This window comes from Dermochelys coriacea, chromosome 2 (assembly GCF_009764565.3).
Source record: "Dermochelys coriacea isolate rDerCor1 chromosome 2, rDerCor1.pri.v4, whole genome shotgun sequence".
Taxonomy (NCBI): domain Eukaryota; kingdom Metazoa; phylum Chordata; order Testudines; family Dermochelyidae; genus Dermochelys; species Dermochelys coriacea.
This window is the reverse complement of record NC_050069.1, coordinates 119,822,630-119,847,553: the sequence shown is the minus strand read 5'-3', so window position 1 is coordinate 119,847,553 and position 24,924 is coordinate 119,822,630. Positions and strand designations below refer to the sequence as shown.

Here is a 24,924-nt window from a genome sequence, read left to right as displayed (position 1 = left end):
TCCTTAATTTGGGAGCCTTATTAAAACAACAAAGTCAATTATCAGTCCCAGAGAAAGACCCACTTCATTGTTTTCAAATTATAGCTAACCGTTTCTATTTTTCAAAAGTTTGGATCACATTTTGTTTTTTCAAATTACTACCATAAATATTTTAGGTTCCTCTCTGTCCTAGTGACATTTTGTAAACTTGCCAAAGCAGAAGTATGAATGTGTTTTCATTTGGTTTTTAAAAGAGAAATATATTTAAATTTACAAGGAAAGGATAAAAGTTTAGAATAACATTCAATGATGCCTTGAAGTCCAAGGAAATGGGTCCTGAATAGAACAGATTTGATGGAACCATTTTCTGTTGGAAAAGCATAGGGGCTGCAGAACGTTTAAGCAGCTAGATCTATTTGATTTTGTACAAGGCAGTGTCTTCTTGGGACAGGGCAGTGGGGCCTTACATATGGTTTCTGTATAAGGGCGATGACTGCGACTTTTTTTTTTTTTTACCACCTCTGTTCAAGGAAATATGCCGTGAACATTTTGTAACTAAACAAATTACACTAAGAAAAACCTAGGTTTGCATCAATGATTTCTATGCCAAATGGGAATAGGACCTGGAAGGCCCCAAAATCTACCACTGCTTGGAAAGAGGCAACTAATATATGTAGGGAACGAAACTAAAGAAAACCAACAAAAAATACCACACATCCCTCATCTGATTACCTATCTTTATTGCACTGCAAATTGTTCAAACAGGAAAAGTATCAAATCACAATATTTCATTGTCATGGTACAGCCAGATTTCTGGGGTGGATAAGTCAAAATGCTATGGGAATGGAATTGACACCTCCCCACTTTCTAGCTTCCTTAACTCAGTTATAAGACTACCTGCTTGAAGACAGAATACGAAACTTTCCTGAAAATGCCATGTTTCAGATAAATTTTTAACGTCTCCATGGATCACATTTTGTTCTAATTGTACAGTATCATGCAACATGCTGCTGACAGCAGGGAAGATCTTGTCAATCACAATCCCATTTAGGAAAACCAGAAAGCAAAATGTATAGCACTACTCATTCAGCACGGATGTGTTACAGATAAAGCCTTTGTGCAGTTGTTAATCTAGACCGGAGATAAAAGGTGTTTTTAGTTTGTCAGTGCCTAACAGTAAAGCAAGACGTTTCACTTTAGCTGATCAAATCTTACAGCTTGGGAGTAGCAGGGGGAATGAAATGCAATATGAATACTATTTTTAAAAGGAAAAGGGATTGGGGGAAATGAGGTAGTAGATAGGCCAGCAATGATCACAATATTTTTGAAACAATATATACATTTATTTGAGGGATTGTTTAAAAGTAATAAGATTTGTTGGAGGCCAGCAGTGATTTCCACACCCGAGCACCCATCACAGCAAAGGCACAACCATCTGCCAACTTAAAGCTTGTTGTACATTTGAAAAGTTGTTAATTGATGACAACTGGTGTCAGCAACAGGTGCTGCTGAACCAGTGATTAGCTGATTTAGCCCCAAGTTCAGAACCAGTTCTGAACATGAGCTTTCCAGGTCTAAACACCACTTTCTGGTCTCAATCATAACTCTTATTTTTCCAGGTATGTCAGACACTACATAAATATCTGAGTGCCTCATAATCTTAAATATATTAATCTTTACCATACCTCTGTGAGGTAGCAAGAGCTATTATCTGATTTTATAGATAAGGAACTGTTGCACAGGGAACTAGCTTGCCCAGGGTCACACAGAAAGTCTGTGGCAAAGCAGTGAATCAAATTCAGGACTCCGAAGTCTCAGTATAGCACCCTAACCATTGGACTATTTCTTCACCTCTGCATAAAATCCTTGTACACTACATCAGACCCATCTTCTATGCTCTTTCTTCTTCCATATGGACTCCAGATATTTCAACTCACACAAATGATCCTTAAACTACAACACCTGCAATGCCCAAGAGACAAGTAGATCGCAGTGAGAAGCTAAGGAATCTAAAGCCCATTCTAATCTATAACAGCTTTCAGTGAGTTGATCAAATTCCTAACTGGAGGAGGAATTGTTTCATATTTCTTTTTACTAATCAAGTTCGTTAAAAAGGTTACATTTTTGTAGTGCAGCTAGTTAAACTCAGCCTAGACTCTAAAAGCACTTACAGTGATCTTTCTGCATGTATATAACCATAGAGACAAGGAGGCTGGGGTAATTTCTTTTATTGCACCAACTTGTTTTGTGTTTTTTTTAATTTAAGGATACACTTTTTTTTGTTTTTAGATAAAATATAAACACATAACACAACCAAAACATATATAAATACATACACAAGATGGAAACACCATATACCTGGCAAAATTCAATATTCAGTTTGTAAAACCTGGAAAAACAAACAAACAAAAAAAAATCTGCAATGACAGAGGTCGTGCAGGGCATCAATTGTTAAAGTGACTAAATAGATAAATAAGTGAGAACATAACTTATGAGTATTAGGATACCAAACTGCAGAAGTATGCAATAGTTTCATGTCTGATCAGACATATTCATATTTTTTCCCCAAGCATTTCTATTAGACAGTCATTTTTTCCATTAAGGTAGTAGTACAGAGCTCATTAAGCCAGTCTTTCAGAGTAGCAGCCGTTTTAGTCTGTATTCGCAAAAAAGGAGGAGTACTTGTGGCACCTTAGAGACTAACAAATTTATTTGAGCGTAAGCTTTTGTGAGCTACAGCTCACTTCATCGGATGCATCCACTGAATGCATCCGATGAAGTGAGCTGTAGCTCATGAAAGCTTATGCTCAAATAAATTTGTTATTCTCCAAGGTGCCACAAGTACTCTTTTTCTTTAAGTCAGTCTGTGTATGAAGAATTGCAGATTTCCATTTTCTCAAAATAACTCTTTGGCCACTAAAATAGTTACCGCAATCCATTTCTTCATGTTAATTGGTAATACTAACTCATCCAGTACCCCTACAATACACAAGCGTGGAGAAGGAAAAATAGCAACACTTCAAGCTTTTGAGAGAGCACTAAATATGGTATTCCAGAACACACACATTTTTTGACAGGTATAGAGAATGTGTGAAAGGTTGGCATGGGGCTGTTTCCAACATTCACTGTGTGTTGCTAATCTAGCTTTAAACAAATGTCCTGGAGTCCAGTATTACCTGTTTAATATCTTGTTCTGGAAGAATTGCAGGATAAAGAACTTGAAGAATCTTTCACATTAAGCCAGATATCCTCCAAGGCAAAGTCCTTTTTCCCCATTTTAATTTGAGACTGAGATTTAGCGGGTAATGCAAAGCATTAAGCCATCTATAATATTTCTTAACAAGTTCTTTTAGAGGTGAGATCGATTTGTCCCCTATCCTTGCATGAATCCTTGAGCATAGCTGCTGAAAGACGGAACTGACACACAGCAATAGTTGATTTTTTTTATATGTAATTGAGGTCCAGTCTACCATCTTGTATTACATATTTATTTTTTTATTAATCCTTTTTCTATCCAAATGATCTTAAGTGTAGGGCTGGTTTTGATCCTGAGGCATGGGTTATACCATAGTGATTCAAGAAGAGAATTAGAAGAGTTGATGCTGTAATCATTTTAATGCATTGCAGTATGCCCCATGTAGATGCAAAGATTGGATTTTTTCCTTAATGGTGTAGGTAGCATCTTAAGATATATAAAAGAACAGAGGGAACCAAATGGCATATCTAAATTTCTTTTTATCTCAAACAAGGCTGGTATACACAGAGTTACTGGAGGGGAACCATGCTACTATAGGATGCATTTGGAATGCTAGATAATATAGACACAAATTGGGCAACCCCACACCTCCAGTTGCCCAGGATTTTTTAAGGGCCTCCTGTGACAAGCAAGGTTGTTTTTTATCCCATATAAATTGCATGATAAGACTACTTATTTGAGCAAAGAGCAAAGGGAGAGACTTGAAAGACAAGAGGAACTTTTGCTGGTAAGATTAAGAGAGAGACAAGATTTGACAAAAACTTGTTGCTCTCACCAACAGAAGTTGGTCCAATAAAAGATATTACCACGCCCACCTTGTCTTTTTAATATAGTCCATATTTATCAAAACAATTTTGGGAAGATTAGGACAAATTTTAACACCCAAGTAAGTTATTTGCTTGCATATTTGAACAGGAAAATTCTGAAACTAAGAAGGATCTGGTCTTTTGGATATATTCATTGCTTGTGATTTATTCCAGTTAATGCAAAACCAGAGATCTTTCCAAAAACATCAGCTGCATTCAATAATGATGGGATTGATGAGAATGGATTCTTCAATTGTACAAAAATGTCATCAGCATATAAGTTAATTTTGCATTCTTTCATGTTTATAGTCACACCTTCAGTGACTGAGTGCTGATGTATGTACATTGCCAGTGGTTCAACGGCAACATTAAAAAGAAGGGGTGAGAAGGGACAGCCCTCTTGTGTGACTCTTTCTAGTTGAAATGTGGGAGAAATAATTCCATTACCTGACATTGAAGCTGTATAATGCACTGACCCAATTCAGGATTATTGGTCCAAATCAGATTTTTTTTTTTTTTTTTTTTTTTTTAAGGACAGCCATTAGATAAGGCCATTCAAACCTAACAAAGGCTTTCTCTGGGTCTTGGGAACATTTGACATCTGAGCTTGCTGGACCATGAGGCAATGTTGCCTCACACTGTGACCAAGTGAGAGCTTTTTATCATATTATCAGCAGCCAATCTTCCTTTAATGAAACCAGCCTAATCTGTGTGTATAATTGAGGGGATGATGACATTCAGTTGTGTCACCAAAAAGTTTGCAATTATTTAGAATCTATGTTCAATAGAAATATGGGGCAGAAGTCACCAGAGTTGCAACCATCTTTGTTCTTCTTTAAGTAATTAAAGCAGTTCTCATCTCATGAGAAATAGTTCATTTTTGGAATGTTTCAGTGAACACCTTTGAAAGAACAGAAGATAGCCGATTACAAAATGTTTTGTAGAAATCTGCTGGAAAGCCATCCATCCCAGGAGCCTCGCTGGAATTCATATATTTTTAATAGACTGTTTTATCTTGTGTTGTGCTAGCTTTGTCCATAAACAACACTTCTTCTGAAGTTAGGGTAATAAAAGGTAGGCCTTCAACGAAATGATCAAATTTATTAGAGTCAAATTGGTTGTCTGATTTATATAAAGCTTGATAGAACTGCTTAAATTATTTACATTTATTGGTTCAATGACTGCATTCCTGTCTTCATGTAATAAGGAAGAAATATTGTTGTTGGCTAGTTCCGTGTTAAGTCTTCCGACAAGTAGTTTACCTGCTTTATCTCCCATTCATAATATCTTTGACTGATCCTGTTGAGTGTAAATTCAACTTGGCTGGATAAGCATTCATTATATTTATATTTTGTGTTGATTAGAGAATGTAGGAGGTTTACATTATTTGGGTCAGTCTTATGCTTTCTTTGCAACTCATTTATTTCCTTATCCAGAGATTCTAGTAACTTGAGTTTTTCCTTCTTTTTTAGGGAGGCATATTTTATACATTTATCCTTTAAAGTAACTTTCATAGCTTCCCAAAAGATGGTATCTCAGGTAACTCAGTGCTTATTTTCTTGTATGAAGTTAGAGATGACTGAATCAACTGTGGAACAAAACGATGTATTTTTTAATAGCAGAGTGTTCAGCCTCCATCTGGAAGACTTCAATGATATATAACCTGCATCTATAGCACCTTAGAGACTAACAAATTTATTTGAGCATAAGCTTTCGTGAGCTACAGCTCACTTCATCGGATGCATTTGGTGGAAAATACAGTGGGGAGATTTATATACACACACAGAGAACATGAAACAATGGGTTTTATCATACACACTGTAAGGAGAGTGATCACTTAAGATGAGTCATCACCAGCAGCGGGGGGGGGGGGGAAACCTTTCATGGTGACAAGCAAGGTAGGCCATTTCCAGCAGTTAACAAGAACATCTGAGGAACAGTGGGGGGGTGGGGTGGGAGAAATAACACGGGGAAACAGTTTTACTTTGTGTAATGACTCATCCATTCCCAGTCTCTATTCAAGCCTAAGTTAATTGTACCCAGTTTGCAAATTAATTCCAATTCAGCAGTCTCTCATTGGAGTCTGTTTTTGAAGTTATTTTTGTTGAAGGATAGCCACTCTGAGGTCTGTAATCGAGTGACCGGAGAGATTGAAGTGTTCTCCGACTGGTTTTTGAATGTTATAATACTTGACGTCTGATTTGTGTCCATTCATTCTTTTACGTAGATACTGTCCAGTTTGACCAATGTACATGGCAGAGGGGCATTGCTGGCACATGATGGCATATATCACATTGGTAGATGCGCAAGTGAAAGAGCCTCTGATAGTGTGGCTGATGTGATTAGGCCCTATGATGGTGTCCCTTGAATAGATATGTGGACAGAGTTGGCAACGGGCTTTGTTGCAAGGATAGGTTGCTAGTGAGTATTTGCTTCAGGTTGGGGGGCTGTCTGTAAGCAAGGACTGGCCTGTCTCCCAAGATCTGTGAGAGTGATGGGTCATCCTTCAGGATAGGTTGTAGATCCTTGATGATGCGTTGGAGAGGTTTTAGTTGGGGGCTGAAGGTGATGGCTAGTGGCGTTCTGTTATTTTCTTCGTTGGGCCTGTCCTGTAGTCGGTGACTTCTGGATGTAGAAGCCCTCTACACCAACATTCCACACAACGATGGACTACAAGCCACCAGGAACAGTATCCCTGATAATGTCATGGCTAACCTGGTGGCTGACCTTTGTGACTTTGTCCTCACCCATAACTATTTCACATTTGGGGACAATGTATACCTTTAAATCAGTGGCATTGCAATGGGTACCCGCATGGCCCCACAGTATGCCAACATTTTTATGGCTGACTTAGAACAACGCTTCCTCAGCTCTCGTCCCCTAACGCCTCGACTCTACTTGCGCTACACTGATGACATTTTCATCATCTGGACCCATGGAAAAGAAGGCCTTGAGGAATTCCACCATGATTTCAACAATTTCCATCGCACCATCAACCTCAGCCTGGACCAGTCCACACAAGAGATCCACTTCTTGGACACTACGGTGTTAATACGTGATGGTCACAAAACCACCACCCTATATCGGAAACCTACTGACCGCTACCTACATGCCTCTAGCTTTCATCCAGATCATACCACACGATCCATTGTCTACAGCCAAGCTCTACGATATAACCGCATTTGCTCCAATCCCTCAGACAGAGACAAACACCTACAAGATCTCTATCATGCGTTCTTATAACTACAATACCCACCTGCTGAAGTGAAGAAACAGATTGACAGAGCCAGAAGGGTACCCAGAAGTCACCTACTACAGGACAGGCTCAACAAAGAAAATTACAGAACACCACTACCTATCACCTTCAGCCCCCAACTAAAACCTCTCCAATGCATCATCAAGGATCTACAACCTATCCTGAAGGATGACCCATCACTCTCACAGATCTTGGGAGACAGACCAGTCCTTGATTACAGACAGCCCCACAACCTGAAGCAAATACTCACCAGCAATCACACACCACACAACAGAACCACTAACCCAGGAACCTATCCTTGCAACAAAGCCCGTTGCCAACTCCATCCACATATCTATTCAGGGGACATCATCATAGGCCTAATCACAAAAGCCACACTATCAGAGGCTCGTTCACCTGCGCATCTACCAATGTGATATAGGCCATCATGTGCCAGCAATGCCCCTCTGCCATGTACATTGGTCAAACTGGACAGTCTCTACGTAAAAGAATAAATGGATACAAATCTGATGTCAAGAATTATAACATTCTAAAACCAGACGGAGAACACTTCAGTCTCTCCTGTCACTTGATTACAGACCTGAGGGTGGCTATCCTTCAACAAAAAAACTTCAAAAACAGACTCCAACGAGAGACTGTGGAATTGGAATTAATTTGCAAACTGGATACAATTAACTTAGGCTTGAATAGAGACTGGGAATGGATGAGTCATTACACAAAGTAAAACTATTTCCCCATATTATTTCTCCCCCCCACCCCAACCCACCCCCCACTGTTCCTCAGATGTTCTTGTTAACTGCTGGAAATGGCCTACCATGCTTGTCACCATGGAAGGTTTTCCTCCTTCCCGCCCCCCCCCCTGCTGCTGGTGATGGCTCATCTTAAGTGATCACTCTCCTTACAGTGTGTATGATAAAACCCATTGTTTCATGTTCTCTGTGTGTGTGTATATAAATTTTCCCACTGTATTTTCCACCAAACGCATCCGATGAAGTGAGCTGTAGCTCACGAAAGCTTATGCTCAAATAAATTTGTTAGTCTCTAAGGTGCCACAAGTACTCCTTTTCTTTTTGCGAATACAGACTAACATGGCTGCTACTCTGAAATCTGCATCTATGTTAAGCATAATTGATGCATGATCTGAAATTAATACATCATCAATAGCTGCTTCTGAAATCAGTTCTGAAGACACAAGAAAAAAGTCAATTCTGGAGTAAAATGAATAGTCATGCTCCTTGGGGTGTCTCCATTTCCGTATCTTTTAAAATCAAGTTCGTTCATTAATCATGAAGGTTGGCCTATTGTGTTTTGCGAACTGGGTATCATGTAATTGGAATACTATGCTAGATAGACAGCTGGATAAATCCAACCACCTCCAAATATTAGAGGAATCTCTTTTTTTTATTAGAAAGAATGTCTGCAATGTATTTGAAAAATTTGTAATTACCTCCACTTCGATTATACATGCGTCCTAGAATTAACTCTTGAGTTGAAACAGCCTTCAAGAAGAACGTATCTTCCTTCAGGATCAAACCAAGAGTGTATGCACTGAAAATTTATATTTTAATGAATTAAGATGATATGCCTCTGCTCTTAGAATTCAATGAGGAATGAAACTCAACACCTGCCCACATCTTGATTCTACTGACATCTATTTGTGCTAGATGAGTTTCCTGTAATAAAGCAACTTGGTACTTTTTTTTTTTAATCTGAGGTGTCTCAGGAATTTAATTCTTTTGGAAGGTTAAGTTCCCTCACATTCCAGGAGAACACACTAAGAACATTCATGGCACAGTTTTAAAAAGATACATTAAAATATATAACCTTAAGATAAATATCAATGGGGAAATATGTAAAACCACATCTCTAGGATATGGTCTGTATTTATAAATATGAAATACTGGTTAGTTTTGAATGATTTTATGCCTTTAATTGAGCCTCTAAGAGTGCCAGGTATACAAAAAGATCTGCAGTTAAATTTCATGCGTCTTCCAAAGTATATTTGCAACAGAACACACACAAAAATTAACAGACTTAAAACAAGCCAGTGTGGACATGTTCAGATCCTTGATGGCTTCAGTTCCATTTGCTTCTCCTCTCGCTATATTATTTAACAATAGTCTAAACAGCTCAAAATACAAATATATTTTAAGTCAAATATTACCCTGTAAATACCATTAGGTATTCTAGAAGATGTATAATGTATTCGTAAGTACAGAAGATTTTATGTATACTTGCACATAAGTATATGCAAATACATACAGATCCATCACACGTAAGTTTACAATTGATTTGTTAAATCAAATATAAATTAGTAAAAAATCTGAATATGAAAAATACAATATAAAATCATATTCCTACTATTTCAAATGCCCTGCACAAACTGAATAAAAACTAGTGCAATTTAAGGTTTAGGTTACAGTCTACAAATCAGGAATGTTGACTTCCATGCGAACTGTGATCACCAAAACACAATCTATCAGAGATAGAGCTAGTGAAGATACTCTGTCTATTCATGCAAGTTGTGATGGTTAGTGCAGCTAATACTTCAGTCAGTGGATGGTACTATAAATCCCAGCTTAGTATTAAACTGTTACTCTTTGCATTGCAGTACTATACAGTTGTTGTTATTGTATTGCTCAGTTCCAAAGGAGATCAACAGAAGAGTTCAATCTAGCTGGTTATCTGCTAGGAGCTGGAAGATTATATAAGTGAATAATACCGTATCTACAAGGATGCATAGGAAAAACTGATTTTTAAACTTGTGGAGGTATGCTTTTCATGATAAAAAAAGAGACTGCTATTTTTGATCAAATCTAATCTGTCTTTAAAATGTCTGCCAAGCTTCAGAGGGGGTTTTGCAAAAATCTTGTGGCGCCTGCTAAATCCATAGTGAAAGTAGATGGATACTTGATGCTGTATCTGACATTGGTACCCTCAGGATTTGCTTTATGCCACTGAATGCAGCCTTCTTTTTGTTAAGCTCAGCTGAGAAGTCAGAAAAAAGAAATGTTGTGGTATTTGTAGATCAGGGTTTCAGCTTTTCTGGCAGCATTCATTAATATTACTTTATCATTAAACTTCATCAGCTTGAAGACATGTCTGGGCTTGTCAGACTCCTGCCTTCTAGTACCAGGCATTCAATGAGCCTTTTCAATATCTAATGGGGGCAGCTAGGGGTCCAATTTAAGTACGTCAGGGAGCAGCTTCTGAAGAAAGCTGATAATATTCTTCCCCTCTAGACCCTCAACAATACACAAGGGGCAAAAGTTGTTTCTTCGAGATCTGTTTTCTAGGTCATTCTGTTTTTCTTCCAGGTGGTGTAGTCTAAGAATTAAGGACACAGTTTCTTCTTTAATTTCCCTGATATCAATGGCAGTCTTTGGTAGCTCATTTTCTAAGTGAGCTATTCAGGATTCTATGTCACATACATCTTTAGAGATGCCATAAATATCTTTTGAGATTGAATCCAGTTGGTCTGTGAGGAATTCTTTCAGTGCTGCGATATCCTGGTCTAGATTTTGCCCTGGCCTTCACTCTCCCCCTTCAGCTGCTTAGATGATTCAGGTTTCAGTCTTTTGTCTCACATTTTTTTCCACTGAAAGCCATAGCCAATAGTTTGTAGTTTATCCAGGGGAATAATTTAAACTTTTATGACAGAAATGTATTGCCAAGTTGCTAGGAAAGTAATTATTAGAGTTGAATTGATATGCAGGGAGTGAGGAGGTCCAGGACTAGGAAATAAGCTTCTTCAGCTCTATGTAGCTTAGAAGCTTGTCTCTTTCACCAACAGAAGTTGGTCCAATAAAGATTACCTCATCCACCTTGTGTCTCTAATATTCTGGGACCAATGCAACTACAACACTGCAAACATCTATATAACTAGAGCCCTACCAAATCCATCGCCATGAAAAACGCATCATGAACCATGAAATCTGGTCTCCCCCCATGAAATCTGGTCTTTTGTATGCTTTTACCATATACCATACAGATTTCATGGAGGAGACCAGTGTTTCTCCTCACCCAAAAGGGAGTTGCAGGGGGTCACAAGGTTATTTTAGGGGGGTGGCAGTATTGCCACCCTTATTTTTCTGCTGCCTTCAGACCTGGGCAGCTGGAGAGTGGTGGCTGTTAGCTGGGCGCCTAGCTCTGAAGCCAGTGCCCACCAACAGCAGCATAGAAGTAAGAGTGGCAATACCATATCATGCCACCCCTACTTCTGCACTGCTGCCTTCAGAGCTGGGTGTCTGGACAGTGGTGGCTGCTGACTAAGGGTCCAGCTCTGCAGGTAGCAGCGCAGAAGTAAGGGTGGCGATAGCATACCATGCCATCCTTACGTCTGTGCTGTTGCTGGCAGTGGCTCTGCCTTCAGAGCTGGGCTCCTGACCAGCAACCGCTGCTCTCTAGGCAGTGCCGGCAGCAGCACAGAAGTAAGGGTAGCAGTACTGCACCCCTCCTACAATAGCCTTGCGACCCCCGTGACGCATGGCCAGAAAGGATTAAACGTCCTGCAAAATAAATTACTCAAATTCAACCCTTAAAGATATGTGGGGAGATGTTTGTGTTTTTGTGTATTTACATATGTATCGGTAATGGTCAACAATGTAATCAACAGTCCCTGTCTATGCTGTATTCTAATAATTCAGAGATCAAAAGAACATCCTAGTATTTAAATGAATTTTAAACACGGGATATCTCTGTATTCATCTCTCCTTGAAATGTATAGCAAATCACCAGTGAATGGTGGAGGAATAAGCATTTGTCTTATGTTAACTGGTATAGCTAAGTACCGGTGATGGATCCACTTCAAAGATGCCCTGATTACCTATTGTTGCCCGAGGGACTATCACTTGTCATGGAAGACCTGAAATTGTATACAAGATCCTTGGGTCTTGATCCTTTTTATCTCAGATCTGCTTGAGGTTTCATGCAGGGGAAGCCTAAGCCACAAGGACTGAGATCCCAATGTTGACTGGATCGCGCTGAAATATAAACACTGGACTATAATTTATGGACTACTTCTGAAAGAACTCTTTGCAACTACAAAGCTCACCATCTCTGCTGTGAATCTGAACCTCAAGAATTGAACTCACATCTATATGTATGCTGATCTTTTACCCATATTCTCTCTCTCTTTTGTTTTTTAATACATTTTAGTTTAGTTAATAAGAATTGGCTGTATACATGTATTTGGGTAAGATCTGGAAGATTCATTAACCTGGGAGATAATGTGTCCGATCCTTTGGGATTGGTAGAATCTTTTATTTTATATGATGAAGTAAGATTTTTCAGAAATCTTCATCATATTTGACTTGGGTACCTGGATGGAGGCCTGAGGCTGGGTTACTTCAAGGGAACTGTGCTGTTGGCTTCCGGGCAACCAGTGAGGTAATAAAGAAGCTGTTTTATGGTGGCTTGGTAAATCTAAGTATTTAAAATATTCACCAGCTTTGAGGATTATCTGTCCCATTCTTTGCAGTTCACCCTAATTGAGTGACCTCAGCTGGCCCCCACTGGTCACACAGCCCAACTCCTTTAAGGGTCAGGACCCCTACAGTTACACCACCTTGAAATTTCAGATTTAAATAGCTGAAATCATGAAATTTATGATTTTTTAAATCCTATGACTTCTGAAATTGACCAAAATGGACTGTGAATTTGGTAGGGCCCTATCTATAACCAGGAATAAAGATATTCTAGTCTTTATTATGGCTTACAGTTCTGCTGATGCATGAAAAGAAACTGGCTCACTCTTTCATTAGATTCATGAACTTGTGCACTGATACACACAAATTAATGGCCAGGCCACTATTAGGGATGACCCAAATAACCAAAGCCTAAATCCAAAGATGAGAACCGGCACATTACCAGCTCTACGCACCACCAGAATTTGCATTAGGCCTTTGAGGCACTAAAAATGGTTAACTGCTCAAATAAATTAGTGTCCATTGTTGGCTACTAGACTGAAAGCAGGATAAAAATATAATTAATTTCTCAGCACTTTTTTCTGCACAAGTTGGTGGATCATGGACATACTGTGCTGGTACCAGCTGTTTCAACATAGGATTGATGTTACCATCGAAACGGGACCCAATGATACATTAGATACAAGCAACATTCTATGAATCAAGACTCAAGAATATTAATCTTATTCACAGGAGATCTGGCACTCACCAATCAAAACTTACACAGGAGACCGCTGAATGACAAATTCCACTTTCCAAATACAAGTCTCACAACACCCTGGTGAAATAGGTGAATATATCACCTCTAGAAATGGGTAAATTGACGTACAGACAATTAAGTAATTTGCCCAAACTGGAATCAGTGGAAGAACCAGGAGTAGAGCCTGGAGAGCTTAACTTCACTAACCCCCCATGTATCAGAAACCTAGAGAACACCTAGGTCAGAGGAAGCCCATAAACACTGTCTCAATTTAATCTCTTGATGTTATAAAATAATCCTTTTTAAAAAATATAAAAGTCAAAGACTAGCAGATCAAATTTTGGTAAACTGATTGACAAGGCTGATCCACAGAATGGAGAAAACCAAGATTTTCACCAGCGGGAAAATGATTTTCTCTCTTTTCTCTCAGATCCTAATTTAATCTAAATCCCAGTTTTTTAAATTACCTTGAATTATATTTCAAGTGTTCACCAAGAGGAGATATAATTGGCTGATTCTAGATACTTAATTCATCCCCATTATTCATGTAGGGTCAGAAAGTTTTACTACATATAAACAATGGATCAAGAGATAGCTTGTGGCATTCTGTTTTTGCATTATCAGTTTTAGTCCATATCAGATTATGTTACAAAACAGAATAAAACCAATGTCTGGAGCACTTGTATCTAGCCAACAGGGGAGAAAGTAAAAAGTAATTGCTAAAACATGCAAACATGTCAGACACCCATACTACAGATAGGAGCAAAGGGAGAACACAAACACCAGGAGAATGGGCTGAAAGCGCAAAGAAAGGAGGAGGAATGGGGATATTAAAATAGATGCAAAATGTGACAACTTAATAATGTTTCATAAAACAAAACAACACAAAAATAACCAAAACAACTGGAAGTTTGCTTGAAGCAGAATCATAAATTTCAGAACATTCAACCAGAGGTAGATTATTGATTTAAACAACATTCAAACAGCATGCTACAACAACAATTTTCTCTCATTAAATCATTTTTCTATAGCATGAAAACTAATAATTTTGCTTTTTTTTATTTGAGAGGGTACAGAAGAATTTTTTAAGACTATCATAATCTGTATGATCAATTTATTAACACCACCCAATTCTATGTCTTAGCTGCCAGAATCCAATAGCCTCCTCGACTAAGGGCATGTGGAAGGCTGTTTATTATTTGTTTTTCACAATTTGGGGGTCACAGTAAATCTTTATCTACTCTCAAATTCCCCACCAAAGATGACTTCCTTCCCTCATTTCCCCCCTTGGGCAGGAAAGGTGTAATCTTTTATCTTATTTTTTGCATGCATAAGAAAGCCCCTCAGCAAGATTAATTTTTAAAGTAAGTAAATCTGTAGGGAGCCCAGTACATAATTTGTAATATAAAAATAATAAATGATATCAGCTGATAATTTCTGCAAATGTTTACAAAGTAAATGGACACCCACTTCAAGTTTAATGTAATAAACTATGAACAAGTTCCTCTTTCATTTCCCTCTTATCCTTCTGAACTTTGGGGTGCAGGGCCTCAAAATCTGTAAGCAGCTTCTTTGGACTACTCTTTTTTTACTCTGGTGTTATGCCTGCAAACGGTCTCAGCGTGCAGCAATTTAACCCTCCTTCATTTTTGGCCCATTTCTATAAAGGACCAGACTTTTAGGGGGAAAGCAGGAAGCACAATGTTTTCCTTTTAGAAGATCTTTATGTTAATTAAGACATTTTTAGTTCTTCAGTGTTTTCCTGTTCTTCTACAGGTAAGACCCGATTCTCCAGATCTTGAATTTATCCAAATTTGAACTAAAATCAAAAACTATATTTTACACTTGTTGCAAGTGTCTGCTGAGACCTTTGTAATATTGATGTTTATTTTTTACTTAAAACCCAAGAAAAATACACCTATGCAACAAGTTATTTACCAATAAAAAACCACAGATGCTTCCTACCAAGTATATTGCTATTAGACACCTCAACATCACCTTCCACCTTCTGATTCTTTTCCTACCATCTTAAATCACACTTTATTCTTTAGGCACATGCATGTATAATAGAGCAGACATGAAATTACTTACTATCTACTAAATTCTCTCCTGCTATTGAAACATGGCCCACACATCTGGGCTTCAGAGCACGCCATAATTTTTATTGCCAGATTCTGGAGATGATCCTGTGCATTATTATTCTAAAGCCTATCAGTAATGAGCTCAGTAACTCTGAAACTAACATTACCCTTCACAGTGATGGCAGCAAAATAACTTTTGGATTGGAAGAAAGAACTGTGGTATCGGGAGACCAAGTTCAGAATATGTTGATGAAAACATTTACATTGCCATTCATAAATAGGCAAGACAGAAGCAATACAAAAATATTCGACTCCGTGTCTGACTCTAAATGTAAACATTTCTGGAAAAAATGTAAGACTGTAAAATAGGGAAACAGTAGCAGACAATTCACACTCAATGCATAGACTCATAAGAAACAGTATATGTTCTTAAAAAATCCTTCCACTAAATCCATGAAATAGTGAGTTTAACTTTTAGCATTTTGTCCTTCAGAATAAATGTAATTCCTTATGAAATTTGTGCTAAGATACCACAATACCATATTATGTGAGCCCTAAAGATGCTGTAGAACTGTTTATCTTAGAAACAGAAGAGACTACCAACATCTCATTTTAGTTACGTGCTCATATACTTCATTGATGGGTGTCTTATAAAAAACAAAAAAACAAAACCCCAACAGGTAGAATTGTTTTCTTGCTTCCAGATGGCCTGCAGGCAAGTGCTGGTGTTTACATATTGTGAGAAGCTGCCATTATTTTTAGTGTTTTCAAATTCATAAATATAGCAAAAATTGTTTTTAGACCATATTTCCCATTTTACTGTATTTAGAGACAGGCTAATCAAAACCAAGACATTTAACTTAAGAAAGGGAAAGACTGAATCTCTACGTGAAAACTAGCAAGAATTCAATATAAGTGCACATCTTATCATAATTTCTACACTTTAAAATGGTTAACATGAGGGTGGTACATGAAAGTAAGAAGGACCAGAATTGAAAGTCTCATCTAAAATAAAGGAACTCCTCCAATTAACTTCATATCATCATTGCGATTAGTAAGTGGACTGGAAAGCTAGACGTAATATGAGGCATAGAGCTAGCCAGTTGTTGATGAAGTGCAGCTCACAAAAGCTTATGCTCAAACAAATTTATTAGTCTCTAAGGTGCCACAAGTCCTCCTGTTCTTTTTGCCGGTTGTTCCCTAGTAACCTAGACATGTCCTCTTGGTGGAATGCCAGGGTCTGGGGGACCTGGCATGTAGCCGTCCCATAAACCCCATAGAATGGGGGGAAGAGACGGCCACATGTTCAGCACCTGGGGCAGAAATAAATGGCTCAAAGGATGGAACCCAATCTGGGTGCCCTTACTCTGTGGAATACAGCGGGCTCAGCTGGGCGTTGGAGAACCTGGGCTCCGCTCCCACCCAATGCCAGGCTGAGGCTCCCACTGGGGGAAGAGTTCGGAACCCGGCTGTGCTCCCCACACCCAGTAACGCTAAGTGGGCCTCCAGGAGAAACTGGTTTGCCTCTCCCACCCTCATGCAGGAGGCCCGAGGAAGAGAACCTGGCCTGTGCCTCCATCCCAGGAGAACGCACGGATGGAGGGAGAGGGAGAGGGCACGGGCACGGGCCTGTAGCGGGCTCGCTCCCCCCCCCCCCCCCCCGAAGGAGCCTAGAACCTGAGCTGCACCCCCCGCCACAGAACCGGGGGACAGAACCTAGGCCCCCCTCCCGCCCCTCCAAAGCGCAGGGACTTGGGGGGACCCCGGCCTCCCCCACCCCTCAGCAGGTTCCCGGGCACGGGGGTCTCCCCTGGCCGTGCCCCACCTGTAGCCGTAGGCGGTGAAGCGCTGGCTCGCCCGCAACAGGGCCCGGTACAGCCGCAGCACCTGGGTCCGGTTGGACGCCGCCATGTTGCTGGCCCAGGCGGGTCCTCGCTCGAAAGCCCCTTCACCCTCCCGCCCGCGCAGGAGCCTGAGCTCAGTGCGGCCGCCTCTGCCCCGGGCGGGGGCGCGGGGACCCCGGGGCGGGGCGGGAACCGAGGCCGCCCCCTGCCGGGATCCGGCTCTACCGGTCGGTCCCCTGCGCCTCGGTCCCGGCCGGCGGCCTCCGCTCGCAGCGTGTCAGGCGGGGCTCGGGCAGCTACTGCGGCGGGCCCGCGGGGCGAGAGAGCCGAGGGGATGGTGAGTGGCGGCTGGGAGGGCCCCGGCCGGGCGGGGGGGGACAGACGCTGCAGGGGCCGGAGGCGCTTCCTAGGGTCGCTGCCGCCGCGTGGTTCTCCTGCGTGCAGCCCTGCCTCTAGCGGGCAGCCTCCCGGCCACGGGGATGGGCGTTCACAGCCTCCCCCCGAGGGGCTGCTCTGGGCCTGGGACACCCCCCCACCCCCAGCGTTATGAATATTACTGTGTTCCTGCTGGTGGATTTAGGGGCAAAGAGAGTATTGGCCCCAGGTTGCACAGTGAAGTGCTCAGAACAAAGACCCTTAACTCTGCTCCCTGCCTCCCAGAGGGTTGTTTTTGTGGATACAGACTAACACGGCTACCCCTCCGATACTTGTGTTAAGTGAAAAGTGTTCTGATGAATAGTCAATGTATTCCCCCCGCCGCGGACCTGCTCAGGGAAAACTGGTCACCTCTTTGTTATTTTTTTCAGGCAACACGATGTTTTTATCCATTTTATAAATCATAACTTCTATCAAAATTGTGTTTCAAGGTGCTGCCTAACATTTTCATTGCTAAAAGTTCAGTGACTATTTTGAACAAGTTTTTGGCTAAAAGTATATATTTTTTTTAGAAAGTCTCAAAGTTTCATGGAAAACTGGTCCCTGCAGAATGGAAGCTTTCAAAGTATCCCATGAAATCTTTTCCATTTTTCAACCAGTTCTACAATCTTCATTGTACATGTTCACTTCCCGTTTCTCGTAAGGAAATCTTACATGGTGTTTGCTAGGTCCTTAGAAACCAGAACACTCTGTCCCATGCACATTATTAATCCTGCAAACAAAATATTGAAAAGAGAGACTTTCCCCTGCACATCTTTGAAGCTCCTAAAACACCCTATTTTTGTGCTTTTCTTGCTTATTTACTAATGTGCATCAGATTTATTCTGCTGTAACTCCCGTGATACTACTTTTGATTTGTACTGGTGGGAGACCACAGTCAAGCCCACAGGCCTTGTCAATAGTGAGGAAATTTTCCTGAAAAATTAAGCCAGTTTTAAATTTGGTTCAGCAAGGGTCTGATTGCAAACCTGATTGCAGGATTGAATCCTCACTCATAATTATTTGAAAGTTCCCTCACTTAGATCCCAATCCTGCATTGAGAACCATGCCGGTTGACCCCTGTGCCCCACCCAGCACTCCACTGACCCTAGGTGCTGAAACTAGGAGTGCTAGGGTGCTACCACACCCCTGGTTTGCAGTGGTCTCCATCATATACAAGGTTTACAGTTTGGATCCATGGCTCTCAGCACCTCCACTGTAGAAATTGTTCCAACACCTTTGCCACTGACCTCAACAGGAGTTCAGAGTAGCAGCCGTGTTAGTCTGTATTCGCAAAAAGAAAAGGAGTACTTGTGGCACCTTAGAGACTAACAAATTTATTAGAGCATAAGCTTTCGTGAGCTACAGCTCACTTCATCGGATGAAGTGAGCTGTAGCTCACGAAAGCTTATGCTCTAATAAATTTGTTAGTCTCTAAGGTGCCACAAGTACTCCTTTTCTTTTTGCTCAACAGGAGTGTGTCTCTTTGGTTCTCCGTGCAGAATCAGTGTCTTTAAATAGCTTGTGATTGACTTCTCTGTCACATATTTGAATGGTACTTCTTAACCAAAACATGGTATCCTGCATTTGGAAAGTTGAACCTAATTAGACTTTTAGAATTGTTAAAGTTAAACGCATGTCCTAAGGCAGTGGCTCAGCCTTTCCAGACTACTGTACCCCTTTCAGGAATCAGATTTGCCTTGTGTTCCCTCCAAGTTTCACCCCACTTAAAAACTACTTGCTTACAAAATCAAACATTAAAATACAAAAGTGTCACAGTACTGAAAAATTGCTTACTTTTTCATTTTTACCCTATAATTATAAAATAAATCAATTGAAATATAAATATTGTACTCACATTTCAGTGTATAGAGCAGTATAAACAAGTCATTGTCTGTGTGAAATTTTAGTTTGTACTGACTTCACTAGTGCTTTTTATGTATCCTGTTGTAAAAGTAGGCAAATATCTAGATGAATTGATGTATCCCCTGGAAGACCTCTGCGTACCCCCAGGGGTATGCGTACCTCTGGTGGAGAACCACTGTCCTAAGGCTCCAATGCTGCAAACACTTGCACACCAGAGTAACTTTATGCAAATAAATAACCCTGTTGAATTTAATAGGACTGCTGTCATGCATAACATTTCTTTTGTTCTTAAATGGTTGCAGACTTGAGTCCTTAAAAGACAAACCCATAAGAAGGACAGCGGAAAGGGTGTAACGTTCAAACCACATGGACAGAGTGTTGGCAGCCAGAAGTCAGGTTAGTTCTTTGTATTACAAACCCTTAAGGGGCTCTTTGGGTTGAAGTTGGGGAGAGGAAGGGATTATTGAAGTGAGAGTTGAGAAGGTAATGCCAGAGGGAGAGGTTGGGCAGTTGAAAGGTTGCATGATAAGAGAGGGGCAGGATGATCCTGGAGTCAATAACTAATATCAGTCCAATACTACTTGTACTTCTTTGAACTGCTCCCAAAGTTCAGTAATTTCAATCATAAAGGTCTATGGCTGATTCAGACAACGTTGCCAAACCTATAGTCACAGGAAGGCTCCACATTGATTATGGGCATATTTGGTCATATCTCGCCTAATCAGTGTGCTGTTATTGCAGGGCCCTTTGGGCAATGCTGGCACCTTGGTTTCTCCTGTTCTCCGTTTATCGCACACAGTTTAGTTTCATGAGTACTGAAATGCTTTTGTCTAACTAAAGTTACACATCCTGGGATGGATAAACCAGGGAATCTTGAATAGGAGTAAAGAGGTTATTTTACTTCTATATTTGGCATGGTATGACCCCTGCTGGAATACTGTGTCCAGTTCTGGTGCTAACAATTCAAGGGTATTGATAAATTGGAGAGGGTTCAGAGAAAAGTCACAAGAATGTTAAAGGGTTAGAAAACATGCCTTTATGCCAAAGAGCTCAGTCTATTTATCTTAACTAAAAAGAAAAGGAGTACTTTTTGCGAATACAGACTAACACGGCTGCTACTCTGAAACCTGTGATTATAGCTTAACTAAGAAAATGTTAGGGAATAACTTAATTACAATCTATAAGTATCTACATAGGGAACAAATAATTAATAATGGCTCTTCAGTCTAGCAGAGAAAGTTATAACATGATCCAATGGCTGGAAGTTGAAATTAGACAACTTCAGATTGAAAATAAGGTGTAAATTTTTGGCAGTGAGAGTAATTAACCATTGGGAAATTTACCATAGGTCTTGGTGGATTCTCTGTCACAAACAATTTTTAAATTACGATTGGATGTTTTTCTAAAAGGTATGTTCTAGTAATTATTTTGGGAAAGTTCTATGACCTGTGTGGTACAGGAGGTCAGACTATATGATCACAATGGTCCCTTCAGGCCTTGAAATCTATGCATTCTTTGGGCTTAATATGGGGATAGTTGGGTGAAATGTAATGGCCTGTGATGTGCAGGAGGTCAGATTAGATGATTGGATGATCCCTTCTGGCCTTAGCCTCCATGAATCTATTAAATTATGATAATGATTAAAATATGATTTGCTTTGTGCTGTATGAGAGCGTTGAGGCAGGGTGATAGCACAAGGACTCTCGGGGAAAAATGTCCCTGGGATGTGTAGCGAAGGTTTCCCTCTGTCTCTTTCTGTTTAACAGGAAGATTCCATCCACCATTTTCCTTATTCTTTCTGCGAGGACAGACACCCTCCCCTGAGACTGAGTTTACATGGGAGTTTAATAGGTGGAGAGAGGTCGTCTGCATTTAATCTTGCAGTTGTGGACCCAAGATTTTGCAAGAGGTCCCAGCTTTGTTGGAATTGGTTCTGACAAAGGGTATATGTTACCTGTTGTCTGCACACACATGGCTCCTCTAAAGTGTATTGCTCATGGAATAAACAGTTAACTGTGAATTATGAGGTTATAATTCAGTTACTAGATTCTCCTTGTTTATTTAATAAGTCCTAGATTTACCCTCCTCTGCTCAATGGGTTATCGCTCCTTCACCACCGCCACACCATCAGCCTCCACTTTTCTCTCATCTGCACTGTAAGCATCCAGATTTTTCCTGACCTTCAAATAGAATGGCTCCAACTTCCAGCTCTGCTGGTAGTTTTGTCACTACTAGCGTAAGGTTGGCATTGTCATTTATATCATACCAGTATCTATGATTGATTTTTTTTTTAATATAATATCACCAATATGTATTATTTGGTGTAGCAGTGTTTCTACCATTACGGTCTATCTATTACATGCTATTTAAATAGTAAATTAGTTTGTCTTCAGAAAAGGTGTGTTTGTGGTGCACCATTTTCACTGATTAAACTGATATTTAACCTGCACCTGTGCTTGAGTTTTCTTAATTCCATCAGCTACATTTCTGACCCAGTTTATAGTGTGTTTACAAAATAATGCTTTGTGTGTAAATAATACAGATAAATAACACAATATTGACTGTAGAATAACTTCTGTGTCTATATTTATACACTGTACACACACAAGTTGTTTTCTTTTGTCTATCCTTTGGGTCTTGTGAAAAGCATGCAAGCAATTTAAAATACATTTCATTTTTGTTTAATTACATACAGCACCTTCTCAAACATTCTTCTCTGTTAAAAACAAAAGTAAAATTGTTCTAAGAAACTTTAATTGTTCTACAGAAAGGCAATTAACTGAACTTTCATGGCCAGCAACATACTCCTTGGGGTTTCCTTGGTAGCTATAGGTCACAGAATGAAGCATTGTAGGCTGGCTGTGTGAATTAAGGGAATACGAAGAGAAGAAATAAAGGGTTTTTATTGTCTTTGTGCTGTATACTTCTCTTGGTCTGGGGCACTAAAACACATATTAAAAATGGAATTTTCCATTTTTATTTGCAGATTCTTTATAACATTCTTCCTAAAATTCTGAGACAACCACACTTTTTGTTTCTTCATTCATATATTTAAGAGATCCTAAATAAACCCGCAATCTTCATTTAGCCAGTAAAATCTAGTTTGGAAGGCTTGGAAAAAGTTAGGTAAGTAAAAGTAGATTTACGGACTAGTGCAGTGATGACTCCATCTCAATTTAGTTTCCTTTCAGTCATTGGAACTAGAGCATTGGTCACTAAGCTGCGGGGTGTGCCCCCCTAGGGGGGGTACAGAGGAACGTTGTGGGGGGCACATGGCAGGACCCGAGTCAGCCCCCACGGGATGCAAGGAGGGAATATCACCTAGCCCAGCTCCGGCCCTAGCTCAGCCCCAGCTGCAGTTCCTCTCCACCCTCTGCTCCCTTTCCTCCAGTTCCTCTGTCATTCCTTCTCCACCCCCTCCCCAGGCCAGCTCCGCCTATAGCCCCAGCTCTTTCTCCATCCTCAGTTCTCCCTCTAGCTCTGCTTTCAGCCCAAGCTCCTCTGCAGAGCCAACTGTGCAGTAAAGGGGGGGAGGATGTGGACAGATTCCATTATGGGTAAGAGGGGAAGTGACAGGAAAAGTTTGGGCACCATTGAACTAGAGGTTCTATTGCTCTCTTATTGCTCTCCAAAATATGAAAGAATTATGAGGAAGAAGGCAAAATATATTAAAGCAAACCTTGTTTACAGGAACGCTGTCAGTTTGAAATCTAATTTAGTCATTAAATAAATTATTTTAAAAAATTTCAGGTACTACCCATGCTCCTGAGTCCAACTGATAATTTTTGTGGTTTTACAACCACATGCCCTATTTTTAAAATGTTTTTCATTCTCCTGTGTCAGTATGAAAGCCACACATATGTAAAACAAACAAAAGACAAATCAGAAGAAAGTGATACACAACGTGCAGTCAACTGCAGAAGTAAACTAAAAAAGGCAATTTCCCCCCTTTTATTTTGGTTTTAGTAATTGTAGATTGCTTGAATCAAGCAGTAGGAACAAGATTCAGACAAGTTTTCTTTTTTAAGTTGATGGTATTGTTGGATAGAGTGATTAATTTTATAGATTTGTTTTGCTTTTGCTTTTCTTGGAAGCCATGTATTGCACAAAAATAAGTGCTGCTTGTCTTCAACATATGGGCCCTGATACTTATCTTACTCAGATCACAGATTTAAATGGGAAGAGGACTGGTCCTCTCGTGTGTTTGTGTAAACTGTGCTTTTGATTACTTACACGTTGCTATGCAAATATGGGGGAAAATTTAGTGGTGTGCATAAAATCTTAGCATAAACAAACCTAGGCAACATTTTCTGAATGTTGTTGGTTGGTACTTTGAGGGGGTTTTATTGTTATATATTATTTAGACAGCAGTCTTTGCTGCTTGTGTTCAGGTTTGGAAGAAGGAAACCTGGCTGGCCCTCTCTTTGCTTTATATCTTAAGATAAATGAGCAATTTGAGAATGATGTAATAACATAAGCATCTGGTGTACTTGATAATATTCTAAATCTGTAGTAGCAGAAAAATGAATTTGAACAAAATACCTGCAGAGACTGCAGAACTGTGTGAAATGGAGCAGCTGTTACATTCTCCCGGGCATATTTGTAGCTTTGTCATATGCTGCCTAAATTATTCTTTTTGGTATATCATTTCAGCTTTATGACATGGCATTCAATGCTTTGAGAGAGCATGTGCTTTTCTGTTATAGTGTGGTTCATGTTCGTTATTTTTCTTTTGGGGTTGGAATGATAATTGATTGTCATGATATTATCCTCTTTTATAATTACCGTTTTTCAACTTCTAAAAACTTGATAACCTCTTTTCCCTCCTGCTGCTGCTCTGATTCTCCTTCATCTTAATCACTTTTGCTCCTTGATAGCAATGATAGACAGTGCCACACAGAATTAGGTTCTGCCCTTGTTTGGATTCTGTACCACCCATTGAAAATTAGGAATGCAAATCAAGGCAGAATTTGGCTCTCAGCCAATATTATCATAGTTGATTATAATTAAAAAAGTGTTTTTCTGTTGCCCACACTGGGTAGGATTATTTCCTGATGACAAATGGGTGTTCTGAATATTTCTGTTTCTAAAGTTAGTAATTTCTTTATATTCCTGTAATTGCCTACAGAAACAGAACTGAACAGGGGGATGGTGGCTTTCAGAAGCACTTAAGTGACTTAGGAGCACAAGCACTTTTGAATGTCAGTAGTAGTTTTGATCCTAAATCACATAGGCACTTCTGAAAATCCCCCCCTAA

General features: G+C 39.9%; 2 protein-coding genes across 24 annotated transcripts in view; one reads left to right on the top strand and one right to left on the bottom strand.

Annotated features, from left to right (window-relative positions):
• LYRM4 (LYR motif containing 4) overlaps positions 1 to 17,496 on the bottom strand; it is a 209,120-nt gene extending 191,624 nt beyond the window's left edge. For all 21 annotated transcript variants that reach the window (XR_006279025.1, XR_006279028.1, XR_006279027.1 and 18 more), the window contains exon 1: positions 17,369 to 17,496. Coding sequence is in view for 13 of the 21 variants with exons in the window: in XM_043508376.1 (XP_043364311.1) it covers positions 17,369 to 17,454 (86 nt within the window). In the remaining 8 variants the exon portion in view is untranslated. The remainder of the gene's footprint in view (positions 1 to 17,368) is intronic.
• An 89-nt stretch (positions 17,497 to 17,585) lies between these two features.
• FARS2 (phenylalanyl-tRNA synthetase 2, mitochondrial) overlaps positions 17,586 to 24,924 on the top strand; it is a 388,905-nt gene continuing 381,566 nt past the window's right edge. For 2 of the 3 annotated variants that reach the window (XM_043508367.1, XM_043508368.1), the window contains exon 1: positions 19,746 to 20,063. In XM_043508367.1, coding sequence (XP_043364302.1) covers positions 20,034 to 20,063 — 30 coding nt within the window. In that variant the 5' untranslated portion in view covers positions 19,746 to 20,033. Of the gene's footprint in view, positions 17,725 to 19,745; positions 20,064 to 24,924 lie in introns of those variants that run through there. The other variant, XM_043508366.1, reaches the window with a different exon arrangement.